Here is a 15748-nt window from a genome sequence, read left to right on the forward strand (position 1 = left end):
GCAGCGCCGTGTAGCCTCAGCAGGTGGTCACAAGCATGGAGCATGTCGACAGTCTACTCGCAATCCGCGCATGTCCGTCCGAGAAGGCAAAATGCGAGGGGAAGGTGGATTGTCGTGCTGGTGGCTGGCAAACGCGTCTATAATTAAATGCTGGAATTACCCACCGAGGGAATTAGTCGGGGATGTTGGCCTGCTACCCGGCGCTGGTCCGGGTGGCTCGTTGTCTTCGTCGCCGCGTGCATCGCCGTCCATCAGATCCTTGTCGGCGTCCTTCTGATCATGATCGTTCATCTCTTTGCTGGATCGTAAGGAGTCGCGGTTGGTCGATATTCGGAGCCGTTCCACGCTGGAACGGTCACTGCTGCCGCGATGCAGGAAGCCACCCCGGTTAGCTGATCCTCGATCCGGACTGGCGCTACCCGATCGCGAATCCACGCTACCTCCGGATCCACCCAGCCGCGTCTTCTCCAGGGCGGGGGCGCACGGTCGGCGAGCCTTCTCGCTCGGACTTCGGCAGGGCGAGCCATTTTTTCGCTCTAGCGGATGAGAAAAAGATTGTTCCTCAAATTCTTTCGAGATGAAACATTTTGTGATATCGAAAGAATGTTGAAATTCAAGAGAAATTGTTCATTCGTGAAATATTCATGCAAAATTTGTTCTGTATTGATTATATTTATATTTTGTATCAATTTGAAGTTCTTTACATAGCTGCAGAAAACATAGCTTTTTCTCTTTTTTAAGATTTTAAGTTTTTCAAGATATAAGATATAATTTCTCTCTTGACTATGAAATACGATAATTGCTAGGAACTTTCACCGTTGCCCGGTTCAACGACGCATCAATTTTATTTCCCAATAACACAAATTGTATTATAATCACATTTGAATCAGTGTCGCGCATACGCATAAGGCCCGGTGTGCTTTATTCGATTAGCCGCGCGACGGATTTATGGTAACGAGGACTGCCCATTTGCAATCAGCGCGTAATTAATTTCAGCGAGCGGCTGAAGTTTACAGCGCGACGTAATTCGATCGCATTCGTGCATTTTGCAGTTAAACCGTGCCCTCTTTAAGTGATGCGACACCGATCCTCGAAGTCTGGACGGGCTTGTGCTCGTCGAAACTCGATTCGGGAACGTACGCTTGTCGAGGTCTCGAACGCGAGGAGTTACGGTGAGAAGGGACGAGTAGCAAACGGCGGACGACTTATATTGCCGCGCGGAGAAATCGCTGGAATGAAGCCAGCCTTTATTGGAACGTGCGTCCGATCCCGAGACGGATGCACTACTCGATAAGGTGGATCCGGTCCGGCGATCTCGACGACGAATACCTTTACGTGAAGCGCATGATTGATCGAGTCGACACGGCGACGTCCATTCCGAATGCACTCGGCCCGAATCTGCATACACACGCGGATCACTCTCCCTTAATCGTGACTCTCCTTTACGGGAAAGGAAGAAAGAAGAAAAAAACGAAGAAGAGAGAGAGAGAGAGAGAGAGTAGACACGAGTTGCATAACGTACGTGTAGTGTATTGTAAGTGATCTCTCACAAGCAGCTCTTCTGTCGCTGATATTTACATGATCCTCGCGTTGAAATGTAATGGATTGTAACATATATGCGTCCCCTTTGTTTAGTGTTTTTAATAACGAATTTATGTTATAACTCATATTATCAAAAACACTAAAAAACAAATATATGTTATTGAACAAATATATGTTACAACCCAATAATATTGCATATTTAGCGTGACGCGCTGAAATCTTCAAGATTTAATTCTGCCGAGGAATATATTTTTCTGTAAGCACTTTAGTCATAACAAGAAAAGAGAAAAAAATTAAGATTCATGTGTCATTAAGTAATCTCAAGCGCACAGTTGCATTGAACACTCTGTTCAAAAAAAAGAGAAAACTCACGTGCGAGTGGAGATGGACAAATTGATGCGGAATGCTCTTGTATTTCACGGGGTAACGACTCCAACGTTTGTCAGGGGCGACCGAGCTGTTACAAGCTGCAATAAGTAGTTTAAAGGAGGCTCGGTCGCGAACCCGGCTTCGAGCCGCGGAGAAAACCGTGAATCATGACCGGCCATAAAAGTAACAGCACATAACTGCGCGGCATAAAGGATAACTCGTCGGGGAAGTTAAGATAAACGTGGAAACGCGAAAAACATTCGCGCGCCGCGCCGTCTTAAAATTTCATTCACGCCAACTTCTTAAAAAGTCTTATCCTGAAGCTGAAGCTCGCGCGGAGTCGATAACTTTCTGCCCACCTTAAGCGCATTTCCGAGCCGTCTTTATGAAAATACTTTCGCGAAATAAACTCTGAACATTCAGTCCCTCCCTCTCGGTAGCTCCCTCGGGATCTGCCTCTTTCGTCGAGAGGATCAGACGTGTGCGAATGTCCTTTTATTCAATGTAAACAACGTTTTACGCTATCGATTCAGTTGTTTATGCGTTTTCCATTTAATTATAAAAATTTAATTATAAAAATAAAATAAATTTACGTATTTATTTTCTCCCGCTATGATCATTAAATGCAATATAGAGATGTGACTCACTCGCTACTCGTTACGTATTATTATATAAAATAAAGATTAAAATAAAAAAAGAATATTATAAAGAATAAAATCAAAATAAATAAAAATTACAAATCTAAAGGTTTATATCACCTGTAGGGCTGCCTCGCCGATCGATGGGGCTGGTCCTTTCCTTCCTGTCCACCGGGCTGGTTCTCTTCTCGATGGGACTAGCCGATTTATCACTGGCCGAGCTCCTCTTCTCGATCGGGCTGCTGCCGGCGCTCAGCCGCTTGCTGTCCTCTTGTTGCGCTTGTTGTTGCACCTCGACTTCCTGGCCGGGGTTTGCGTTGCCGCCGGATGCACCGGTCGCTGTACCGGAATTGTTGTTGCTGTTGGCGCCGCCGTTGCCGGCCGCCGCCCCGGCGTTGTTGTTATTCAGCACAATCGGCAGGGCGCCGCGGACGTCGCGCAACTCGCCGCGAAGGGTGGCGCACTCACCCCTAGCGCGTTCCAGCTCGCCGTCCAGCCGGGCGCCGGTCGCTGCGTTCTCCTCCACCATCACGCGGAATTTTGCCTGCAAGCAAAAACCGTGGAAACCGTTACGGAGGATTCGAGTGCATCACGACCGAGACGAGACTGAGAAGAACGCTGCTCACGCTCCTCACGTATTCCACACCTGGAACTGCAAATTCGCGACTGCAGGATCTTATCTTAGTACTTCGACTGCATTTTTTATTTTCTAACGTCTAATCGTGGTATTGAATTATAAAAATCCTGAATGTCTGAGATATAGTGGCGTATATTTGAGAGTGCGGGATGCAAAATACAATTTCTCCAGGTTCACGAAAATCTGATTTATTCAGTCGCTTTGCGGTCCGTTATTTTCAGAAAGTTAGCGACGGGATGAAACGAGCGAATTGTTACGAGATAAAAGTTTCATTCGCTGGAGCGTGTAATATTAATAAGCCTGTTCTCGCGACAACTCGCATATTGTGCGAAAACTCTTGTTCACATCGCACTGGTATCAACTGACGTCGCCGCGTGCTATTCATAAGTTTGCGCTCGCGAATTCGCGCGCGATCGCGGCTTCGAAGTCGCGGCACGAATCGCTGAAATTGCGAAGCGGGGAGAACGCCCGAGACACGTAGAACCGTATTTCTTTCGCAGTTGCATTACAGAAGTAACTCTCGGGATAAGTAAAACGCTATTTCACCGAACTACGAGATCCGGGGATGGCGAGCAACGGGTGGGACGCGATGAAAAAATCTCGGTGCCATTCGCGCGGATTTTCCTTCTCCCTCTCATGCTACGTTTTAATTGAGAAAAATCCCTTTCATTGAGATGTTAAAGGATTCAGGCGACATAAATCCGTAGTTTTCTTCCTTCAACGTACCCCTGCATCTAATGCGGAAACGTTTCCTTCGTCGACTTGTTAAGTTGTAAAAGAATTTCTTAGCTCTACCGAGAGACTTTTAACACCGTAGATTTTCCGGATTCTCCGCACACTCCTTTAATATGTGACATCGTTAAATAACAGTCTCAGCATGTGGTGCTGGGATTATGCGCGAATTACGAGTTGGACTCTGGAATTACGATCTGCGACATCCTGCAGAATCAAAGCGACGTATTCTAATGGCGATCAATGTGAGATCCGTGCGGATGTCCGTATAATTCCCAGGAACACTAATTCACACAAATGACTGTAGGATTCCTCCATGCGGAATAACGGATGACTTCCCCGCGTCCGGACTGACATCGCGGAATCGCGTACGTTCGGACAGATCGATGACATAATATGGCTCTCGCGATTAGGTGCACTGAGCGGAAGCGCCCGCGGTAACTGAACTCGGGTCAAGCGTGACCTTCAACCTTCGACACTGAACAGGGTAGTCGACAGTGCTGGCAGTTGTTAACAATTTGACTAAATTGTGCGGTTCGTCGGGCAAGCAGATGTAATTTCAAACGTATCGGATTGATTCGAGGACCATTCGGGATTTGCTTTCGTAGTAATTTGCGCGCCTAGCTGAAACGTGAACGTTCGACTATTAAAATTGATCAGGAATATAACTATTATGCATAATATATAAAATAATGTATAAAATCCATATAATTCCACATAATTTTAGCATTATAAATAATGCATAAAGAATATCGACTGTTTAGACAATGAGCGTATTGCTAGAGTGGCGCAAATATCGAGCGGGATTTAATTGCGTATCATGTGTGAGTGCGCAGGTGAAATCCGCATTAAACATTAATGACTGACATCGTCCGTCCATTAATCCATTATATTAATATGCGTGTATCAAATCAGTTCACTTGCATCGCATAAATGTTCAGATCATCATTATTTCCTAAAAAATAATATATTTCAGTGAAAGATACAGAAAAAGGCCGATTTCTTTTCAGATTTGGAAAGATTGGGATTAAGGGGTTGGGATCTTCAATAACATGAAAAATTGATCAGAAATAGCGTGACAGTTCTATCCTGATGATAACGCGGTAAATCGAACGAAGCAATCTTCCGCGAGTAACATCTGTCGCGTTGTAACATCTCGCATGGAAATAGACAGCATTTGATACAGACAGCGGAAGAGCGAGATTTCGCGAGCCGGTTATATCAGAAATGCAGATTGCATCGCGAAGAAAACGACGAGGCGACCGCCGAGGTGGAATTCGTTTCGCGAATTCAGACGGCTGATCGTTGCGGCGTACCGCGGCGCCGGAAGCACAAACGGAGCCCTCTCAGATCTGCAATCCCGATGCAGACCGAGACCAGCGTTAAACGCTTGTTCAAAGCCGCCGTATGCACATAAGCGGCTTTCCGGTAAGCCGTACCACTTGATGACGCGCTGTCAAACGTGGAGATTTCTAATTGCGGCCTAGCGTTAATGTCCAATGGCCGAAAGTAATCCGTAAGCTATTAGAGGAACGGAACTCGTCCCTCAGACGTGCCGTTTCGCTTCACAAAAAATTTAACACTGCTTTCTCATTTTTTAAGCAACTTTGCGCATAAAATATCGACAGTATTGAAAACAGATAATTATACAGATATTGATTAACTCCTTATTGACGTCTTGCTTCAACGTAGAAAGATCGAACGTGCTTTATCTTCCATTGGCAGAAGGATTCTGCCGTGTGAAGCAGCCTGTAGAACTCGCGAGCCAAGCAATCAATTACCATGCGCGATCGCGAGCGCCGAGCTGATGATCGAGCGTTATCGAGGAAGCCTGCGAGGCAGAAATACACCAAGGAAGTGAGGAAAACGAGAGAGGGCGAAACGAGAGAGCGGCCGTCGAGAGGGTCGTCGTTCGTTGGCCAAGTTCCAGCGGCACAAAAGGATAACGAGAACAAGTAGAAGAAGAAGAGGAAGGAGGAAGAATACATCCCGCAGACTTGTTGCGTTTCCAGAGGTTTGCGCCTCCTCTCGCTCCCATCGGCGAAGCGGACGCGCTTCGACAACGATCGCATTCACGCCTTTTTCACGGTCGCGAGCCGTCGAAGAATCGCGGCGATAAATTTCCGCCGCGAATGGAAACGAGCGGGTGAAGCGAGAAGCGAGAACCGCCGGTCACTTCTCCGCACCAGAGAGTAGTTTCGCCTTTAGTACCGGCGTTTAAACACAGCTCTCTCCTGTAAAATGTATACTCTGTATACTCTGTCGCAGTGCCGTTAAACCACCAGCTCGCCGGCACTCTTCGACGCGCGGGCGAGTTTCCGGAGATGAGATCGATACCGCTGCAGGTAATGCCATCGTTAATGCTTCCTCTCGGTTGTACAACTCCCTCAGGCACCTCGAACAAATATCTCATTCCCCATGTTGCTTTTAATCCATGCTCTTCCTCAGTAATGTACGTTTCTTCGAATCCTTCGGTTCGATCGGCGAAGCTCACCTGACCGGTTTGTCGTTGAAACTAATTAATCCTGGCGAAATTGTTCGGCAACGCCCGAAGAAACAGGTTTCCGGGCGCGAATTATTAATTGGCGCGATCAATATTACAGTTGAGTTAGATATCGGTGGACAGTTTCGGTTTTAGTTTATCCAACTACATCGTGTACTACACGACTGTCTGCTACAATGGTTTCCGGATTATTCGGCCAGAGAGTCACAAACGCCGCTGTAAATTCTAACCGCGGACCATCGTGTCGGTTGTTCGCCATCACGTTCCTAGATATTATGTTTCTCCTGTGTTTCGCGGCGGATTGCGAGCGTAGCGTGAAACAATCTCGCGTACAATCGCGGTACAATACCGGCGCACACCAGCCCGTAACAATTAAATGAACGATCAGGTCATTAGCCGAACGATTTGTCGGGCATGGAATGCTTGGCCGTGTGGTCTGTTCGCGACATGCTGTGTCCGCTCGCGTCATCACGCGCGTCCGTAATTGAACGAGCGGATCTTTTCGCACGAAATTGGGATTACGGACCCGTCATTAAATGGTCTTACGGCGTTACGGGTTACGAGGTATTGTTAACGGCGAGTTGCTTCACGGTAACTTGCCCGTTTAAAAGTGCTTGAAGTCGCCTAAACCGTCAAGTCCTCGGAAAATCTCCTAATGGCTCAATTTTTGCCTCGTATCGGGAAAGAGGATATTTTCGCAGCACTGATAACATTTTGTTTCAATTTTTTACATTACACATTACGTGTCTTATATATAAATTTTGAATTGAAATGTTTTCTGAATTATAAAAAATTTTTTAAATTTAGTGAATTAAGTTTCTCGAGAGAGCACAGATAACAATACTCTATTTTTTGGTTAATTTTATAACATCCCGACTAACTTCCGAGTCGAGTGGTTAACGATCGGTGGATACATTGGCGTGTGAGACGTGATCGACGTAATAAATTACATTACGAGACTGTTTTATTAAAGGTTCACGTGCAGGCCGACAGTTGATGTAATGAGTAATTTTCACTGGCGGAAGTCAATACGCTGTCGCAAACGGTGAGAATTAAGGAACGAGAGAACAGTGAAATGTGCTGGCGTAAGCAAGAAACGAAAACACCTGCCACTATTGACCGTTGGGAAACGGACAGGAAAAGGTATATTGGTTTATTTTGAGGGTCGCCAGCAACAGGAAGCAACAGCAACATCGTTCAATTGGGAAATCCCCATGTAGTCTAACGAGAATGCAAATGAGCTGATAATTCTTGGCAAATCATGCTCATTTGCCATTATTGGCAATTTGCACCTTCTAACACATGAATTGAATATTTTTAACGGCTATACTGGTTATTAAACTAATTAAATGAACTATAAATTAAATTGATTGAACCTCCCGTTGACGAGTACCAAATCATAAATAGCGAATCCAATCGCAGCATTATTGCCTTTGTAGCAGTAGACGCGTCAGATTTTGCATATTTCTTTGCTTTTTCGGAAAAAGAATGATGAAAAACATTATTTGTTACTCGCATTACTCCGACGTCAATGTTCAATTTTGTGCCCACGAATTACAAATAAGTTTTGCAAGTGAGCCTAAAGGATAAGTGAAATCAGGCTCGCGAGTCTGCACTTAACTTTTCGCGTAACCGCGTTTCTTTTACTATTTTTCTTCGCAAAGTTGCTTATTTCGCCGGAATTTACTCATTCGATAATGTCTCAGCGCAAACTTAATCCAAGTAATTTAAGAATTCTGCTGAAATCACATGGCAGGTCTCGGGTTTGCTCCTCTCTGCTAATTAAACGCGAAACTTCACTCTCCCTCTCGCGTCGCCCTTTCCCACCCCACGTACTCGTCTCCGCCACTGGTCCGGAGGTGTCAACGAGGAAGAAAGAGAGAGATTTTCATTTCATCGCGAAGTAGCACATGAAATATGCATCACTCGATGCATCTACGATTTTTCACCGCTAGTACTCCCATCCTGCCTCCCTCTTTCTCGCCGCGCACTGATGGTTGCTGCTCGTCCTCGGCTTATGCACATGTATTTCGTATGCCGCGCAAATTTACGATGCATATCAGGTACAAGATCGAACCACGACTCTCTCATATGCGCGAATTCAAGAATTCCATCTTAATAATTTAGCGCAGGTAACTGATAAAAATATATATCTCTTCGTCGATTTAATGAACGTTTCTAGTAAAATGCCAGCAGCATCAGCATTAAAAAGTACACAGATGAACGTTCAATTTGCTTTATGGATAATTAAAGTAGATTCAATTAACACGGTTGTCATTGCAAAGTTGATTCGGCGATATGGCAATTTATATTGGTACATAATTTATGTAAATTATTATAAAGTATTTCATCCTGGCTTTAATTATGATCCTTCTCTCTCTCTTACAAATATAATAAAATTCCATAATGTCCTTATCCAATCCCAGTGTCGTTTTGTCGTCATCAATGCATTAATGAGATTGCGTTATCTGCAAATTGGAATAGCGAGCCAGATGTAACTGTGTGCGTAACATCCAGTCAAATGCACAAGGTCCATAGACGCATCCACTCGCTCCAAAATTTATCCCAACCGCGGGAGGAAAAGCTTTTTTCCTGCAGAAATGCAGCAGGAATGCTTCACTCCTTGCGGATACGTGACGTGGTGCCAGTCTTCACTCGAAAATATCTTCGCGACACGTTTTGTATGTTCGAGACAGCCTTTATATCAGAATATTTTTTTTCCCTTAGCGCAGCATTCATACGAAGCCAAACTTCGCAGCGAAGTTCCATCGGGAGACTTCATTTTCCCCGAGTCCTTTGTTGTTCGTTAATTAAAACCTCCGGACATTTCCTCGCTCGCTGCAAATCACATTTCTCGTAGGAACTGCATTAGTCGACTTTGCGCGAGACTCGACTTCGCGCGGGACTCGCTTTACGTGCGTATTTTGCTTTCTTATCAAAAGTATACGAAGTTCGCGATCTCTCCGTATTTCGCAGCGAATTCCTCCTTTCCCCTTGATTCAGTCCGGGCTTCTATGCTCGAGCGCTAACGGAAAAACGAACTTTAAAAACAGAACCAAGGTAAAGCGACTAAAAAAAAATCGTCGCAGCCGGCAAAAGGCTCCTTATTGCAGCCGAGTATCTCCATAAAGCTGGAAGGATGACTTTCAACTTCCGCTCACTCTCTTTAAGCTTCTTTAAGGCAAGATAAACGTTAAAAACTAACTTCGATGATGAAACTAATATATCACATTCTTCAGATGAAACGCGGTTGAAACTGGTTAACACGTTTATGGGGAAAAGGTAGCTGACTCAAGGGGATGTCCAGTATAAACAGCTGCCAGCCGTGGCACGTTCGCTATAGTGTAGGTGGCTATATGCACTTAAGCGTCGGCGTTACCGTATCAGACACGCTATATACTATTCAACTAAGTTAGCCGGATATCCGCAGGGCGGTCTAGCATATGGGATCCCTCGTTTGAGAGATCGCATCTTCCCCTCGTCGAGTCGAGCAGGATGGCACCAGAGAAGGAGAGGCGAGTTGATCGGAAATATCGATATTATTATCAATAAATTCCGTTGATTTTCCTATCTCCTTTCTGCTTGAGGAACGACACTGCAACCTGCGAGGGACACATTTAATTAACGATTGTCGCGCGGCACATCGTGGTGCACCGGACGTGAAACAAGGGGGTAATGAAGAGAAAAGCGCGCCTTTGCTAGGAAAGTGGTACGACAAAGGCGAGTCGTTTCACGGAAATTAAAAATGTTCTTGAATGTCTACCGTGCAAAAACAAGTGTTGTGGATAATGTATGAAGGTATTAGCTTTCTGACATTTCTAACAATACGATATAATGGGACGGAGGAACAAGACATATCATTTCTGATAATAATTATAGATGAAGACGAATGAAGTCACTGTTTTGATAATGACATAATTTCATTCTTTCCCATCTGAGAAATGAATTTCCGATCTCGCTGCTTGATTTTTCTTGAGTTATTCGCATGAAATTAATACCAGGATCGACGATCGATAAATATCTTCTTTTTATGCGGCAGATGAACTAAATTTATACGCGCGAGAGTGGAATAACAATTTGCAATCCACTGATACGATTCGGCTTATTTCCCCGTGGATTTTCCGACGCTGCATCTTGTTCCTTCCCGACGCCGGTGAGACCGGATAGCCCTAGCTTACGAGATATTTATGAACTTTTCCGATATTTTTCGGTACAGCCAACAAATATAATGTACAAATAAATTTATGTACATTTCAGATAAATAATTTTGTTAATGTCTTCGTTACAAAAAGAAATTGACCAACTTGTTGAATATTCACAATTACGTTATTTCTCTAAATAATTATTCATCATTTATTACGTACTTATTATTGCATTCGTTATCGTGTATTTGTTGTATGATTGTATATAAAGATATTATTTTGTATTCTTAAAGACAATTTCGTGTTTGTCTTTTTCAAAGGTTTCCTCGCAACCTCTTCACACGAACCGTCATCTGCAATAGAACAAGTGCGCTACATAACATAGTCGCGTCTGACTTATATAATACTTACATGTGTATGAGAAATATAATATGCAAGATGAAGGCTGTCAGTCGCAACGGACGTCGCAGAATGAATTTATCGTAGAAAAGTAAATGGCGAGGGAGAAAAGAGACGGAAGGCGAGGTCGCGCCGGTCATCGAGTGACCCTTTTTTCCTCACTCTCCAGAGGCATGCAGATGTCGGAGGAAGGAAAAGGACGACGGAGAAATTTAAGTACCGACGAGAATTTTCCGACGTAGAACGAGTTAGACGAAACCGAGAGAAGGTGAGATGGAATTTCTATGACCAGGCGCTATACTACATTTGTAATTTTATTAAGTTTGCCCCCGCTATTGAACGGGACATTTTTTGAGAACGAGACGCTACCTGTCGCCGAAAAAGTCAAACAAAACGCGAACGCTCCCGGCGAGACTTTCATAATTCTCGCATTGCGCGCACGAAAATGCACTTGTGAAAAGGGAGAGATTTAATTCCGCCTGAGTGTTTCCTCGTACCAACCTGCCTCAGCGCGCGCACGAGGGAAAACATGTCGAGCACGAAGATCTAGAGAAGGAACGACTTTTGCCAGCGATGATGATGGTTCCCGTCAAAACATAAAAGTGACACGGAGATAAAATAACTTGAAACTAACCCACCCGAACAGGTCTTTCCGACCTGTCAACATACAAATGAATAGACGCGACATAATAATTATCAGCTTTGTTTTCTGTCGGACGGCGGAAGTAAGACGGATGGGCGGGAAGGATGAAATGGAGAGTAAGGGAAAGAGATAGCGCAAGAAAGAACGTGGGAAACGGAAGCGACAAGAGGGATTGAGACGACGGAGGGTAGATGGAACGACGTAAGGAGACTACGGAATGATGCAGTAGCTGCACATTACCGGAAGCAGCGGCCGCCACTCGAATTTATGAAATTGCAATTCCGGGCCGGCTCGTTGCATCGCGTCGGAGCAATTTGTCTCGCGACGTACGGAGGTAAAATAATCCAATCCCACTTCCCTTTCTCTCCCTTTTCTCGCCGCCTCTCTCATAAGCACTCCTATTCTAGACGCGCGTCCGCGATGCGGAATCGCCGTTGTAATTGCCGCGACTCGAGTCACGTAGAGTGCTATCGATTTTCGCTCCGAGTGATGACGATCCGCGAAGACGATTTCCGATGTGCTCCAATTATTAGTGTGTACGCTGCTTAGCTAGCTGGACTATCGCTATCAAACTTAATTGAATAATGCGATACAAAATGTGAAATCGCATTTTGGCGAAAAATCACAAAAGATCTTGCCAGCAAGAAATTTTTGTGTGTTTTCAATTATTGAAAATAATCTCGCGTGCTTACGATGCGGGCTCGGGAGCTGTCGGGGAGGAATGCGTTAGAAGAGATCAAATTTTACTGGAAGCAAGATGAATGAAACGTTAAGTCGACATTCCGAGGGAATTTCATGAGGAAGAACGAATCCCAGACGGATTAAGGATTTTGTAATCGTGAGAAAGTGGGATGAAATCGGGGAATCTCCATGAACGGACGACACTCATTGTTAGTTTCGTTAACGCCCAATATTCGAGATACCGAGTAGCATCTCATTAACTCGTTTCTTGCTGCTTTTACCACCTCAATATCTTCAGATAACGGTTCTTATTGCACCACTTGTGCCGCGCTCGTAGCACGATATCTACACGTAGTTCTCACGCGTTATCAAGTATATATGCCAACTTGGTGAAAACAATTACAGTATGTGCAGATGTGTGTATATGCGTACTTATATATAACATATATGTAATAATAATTTATCATTAATGAATGAAACGGAATAAATGTTAAGGCGAATGAATATTAAATCGTCAAGAGTCTGTGAGCGACATGAAACATTTATCAGTGCCATGCATTATTTCACGAATGTCGGAATTTTATGATTAAATTACGATGCAATGCCCGAGCAAATAAAAGTAAATGTCAATGGCGCGGAACGGCCGTGCACGATTACGCGCGCGTGTGAATTGTAATGGGAGAAATGAGAGAAAAAGCGAAAGAGAGAAACCAGATGATTCTCGGTCCGGTTATTTTTGATTACGTTCGGTGACGGGAAAAATGCAAAAAGGAGAATTCCCGAAGACAGATGCACTCAAGTGCTCGGCTACTTAAGCGACAGGACACACGGCACGTGCTGCTATTTAAATAACGCGTCGCGGGTGTTCCCCGTCGCTCCGTTTCGAGTTTCTAATGTGGGCCAAACCCGAGGCATCAAGGCAAACCTGTTCTCGCTTCTCTACGGGCTGGACGTTCCAGCACTTTCCTCTCCAAGAATGGAAATCGGAGAACGAATGGAACAGTCCATGAGCGTCTACCTTAGACAGCTCAAAATAACACGTTCGATTTAAATGAGTGAAGAATAAAACGACCCATAAACACAGCTTGTCCCTCACCTTATTTTTTCGAGCATGAGGAGCGATATCGATATTGCGAGAAAGCAATTTCGTTAATGTATTGTACATTTTTACCTCGCGACTGCTTACACGTCCGAATAAATAAATAATCGAGGAGCCTAATGTAACTCTGGAAGTTTCGCTTCTTCTCATTACTCGCGAGAAAGTAATAAAGCTGAGAGAGTGTCGCAGATGGCTTCAATGGAACTTTCTTAGTCTGGTATTTGTTACCAAAAGCAAGAGCTAATTGGTACGAGGTGAAGAAGTGGGCATTTATAATACGCGATCATTTTGTTGACTTCATCACTCTTACGCGCAGCTTCACCTTCAATTACTTCTACCGAAGAGATCTCATTTGGAGGAAATAACGTGTGAAATCTTACAACGTATATATTTTCATCTCTTTCTTGTAAAAATAAATGAAAATAAAGAAAATAGAAAATAGAATGCATCGCGTACAAAGTCCTGCGTTGAACCCGTCGAAATAAAAACAGATTGGGATCAACAGACCTAAGAATATTTCTGATAACCGAATTACTTGTCGGGACCAGACATAAGTGACAGCTTGCTCTCCTTGTAACGTTTTGTCTCGTACATGTTCCATGCGATTTGCATTCGCGTTTCGAAGACTTAATATGCCATTTCGTGGAAATTGAAATTTACGAGCGAATTTAGCGGATCGAATATAACGATGATGCAACGCAGTTCGCGCGGAGCGGAGCGAGATGCGCCAAAATGCAGCAAAAGTTGAGCAGGAAATTTAGTTACGTTCATCTGCCTCAGTGAGCCGAAAATTCTCTATCACACGTGTGCGATGTGGAAATAAATATTTTCTCACGGTCGACACGGTACCCACGCGAGAAATTTCATCCCCATCTGAGCATTATAGCGTGCTTAAAATTAAAAAACAAAACTGGAATTATAATTTAATTTTATTCGGTACCGGAATTCTGCATTATTAATGAACAAATAAAAAAAACGAGATAAAGAAAAACGCTATTTCGGGATGCGCGCGAAATCTATATCGCGATCTACACGCGCGCGCGCGCGTATTATCTCGAGCCCTCTCAGTTCGCAGAAGAGGCGTGCTACTGTTATTATCCGTTGCACTCACAATCAGTTACGTGTAATCACCGCGGGGATAATAAACGGGTGCAAGAAAAGCTGTGGCGCGCTCGCGGCTTTGTGGCACGTCTCATCAGTTAGTGCTACGTTGAGTTAACGCGGCTAATTGCATGTATAACGGCGCGCGGCCAGCGTCGTCGTAATAAAGCTTACATCGCGCGGCTCGCTTACGCGACTTATGTAACTGCTTGCCCCGAGTTCCCGCCTGATTCAATCGCGTTTACATCCGAGAACGCGCTTCCAGCGTGATTCGCGAAAGCAATTAAATTAGCAGAGCGACTCGTTACGTTCCCCCGCGAATTAAGTTTGAAATCCGTTGCAGCGCGATTCTGACTCTCTCTAGCGACGAAATATCGCGAAGTGTAAAATCAATCTCTCTTCAAGTGCAATGCGCCGCGATCTTCACTTTTCGTAAGCTCGCTTGCTTCAGAAGGAATCAGAGCAACCCGCGGAAAAATGATCTCCTTTTCCTCCCGCGATTTCTATGCTTTTGATGATCGAAAAGTCGCAGGGTGCAGCGCTTCACGTTCCATTAGCGGTGACATCGGCGCGCCGCTACTGGTATAAAGCGAAAACGTACGAGATACAAGACATGCTCGGATCTCGGACGTCTTTCGCTGGTAGTTAGGATAATTATAGGCGCGGATGCATAATTCCGTGCGCGCGCGTTAAGCTTATATTCATCTGTCACGCTCCGAAAAGGTTCAGTGCACTCGGGTCCGTCGTGCCATCGACTGATACCGTGTCGTGCGGCTTGATGTCCAACAGTTAACGAGAACTATTATTGTTCCCATTCATATCCCATCTTAACGATCCTGACAACAAATTATTTTCATCATAATTTTGCGGGAGCTTAACTGAAAAAGATATTCAGAAAATTTGATGATTAGCTGATTTCCTGAGATATAATTAGTTTCTCTTTCTTATACGTTAAATTAAATTATATGAAATTATATAGACGTGTGCGCGTATTTGAATTTTTTACAAAAATCTCGCTACCTCGAGTATTCCGTTTTACCTCGGATATAGTCTGCTGTGTTCACTTTGCAGAAAAATATTTCGTTCGCCGAACGTCGGACTGCAAGGGGGAAAAATATTTCAGCTTTAGTTCCTAGGTTTCTACTTCTGTACGGCAGCAAAAATATCGAAATAAGCAGCGATGATTCACGAGTATTTTATAACGGCTATATTTCATGTATTTTGCAATGAAAATATTTGCTCGCTTAGCGCACGTACGCCAA

The 15748-nt window shown here is 44.3% G+C and overlaps 1 protein-coding gene across 9 annotated transcripts in view; it reads right to left on the minus strand.

Annotated features, from left to right (window-relative positions):
• The window catches only part of LOC105288140 (kazrin), a 123768-nt gene that overhangs the window by 25016 nt on the left and 83004 nt on the right, over nt 1-15748 (minus strand). For all 9 annotated transcript variants that reach the window (XM_026973782.1, XM_011354174.2, XM_026973763.1 and 6 more), the window contains 2 exons: nt 2670-3093; nt 165-536 (listed from right to left, as the gene is read on the minus strand). In XM_026973782.1, coding sequence (XP_026829583.1) covers nt 165-536; nt 2670-3093 — 796 coding nt within the window. The remainder of the gene's footprint in view (nt 1-164; nt 537-2669; nt 3094-15748) is intronic.

Source organism: Ooceraea biroi, chromosome 1, assembly GCF_003672135.1.
Source record: "Ooceraea biroi isolate clonal line C1 chromosome 1, Obir_v5.4, whole genome shotgun sequence".
Lineage (NCBI taxonomy): Eukaryota > Metazoa > Arthropoda > Insecta > Hymenoptera > Formicidae > Ooceraea > Ooceraea biroi.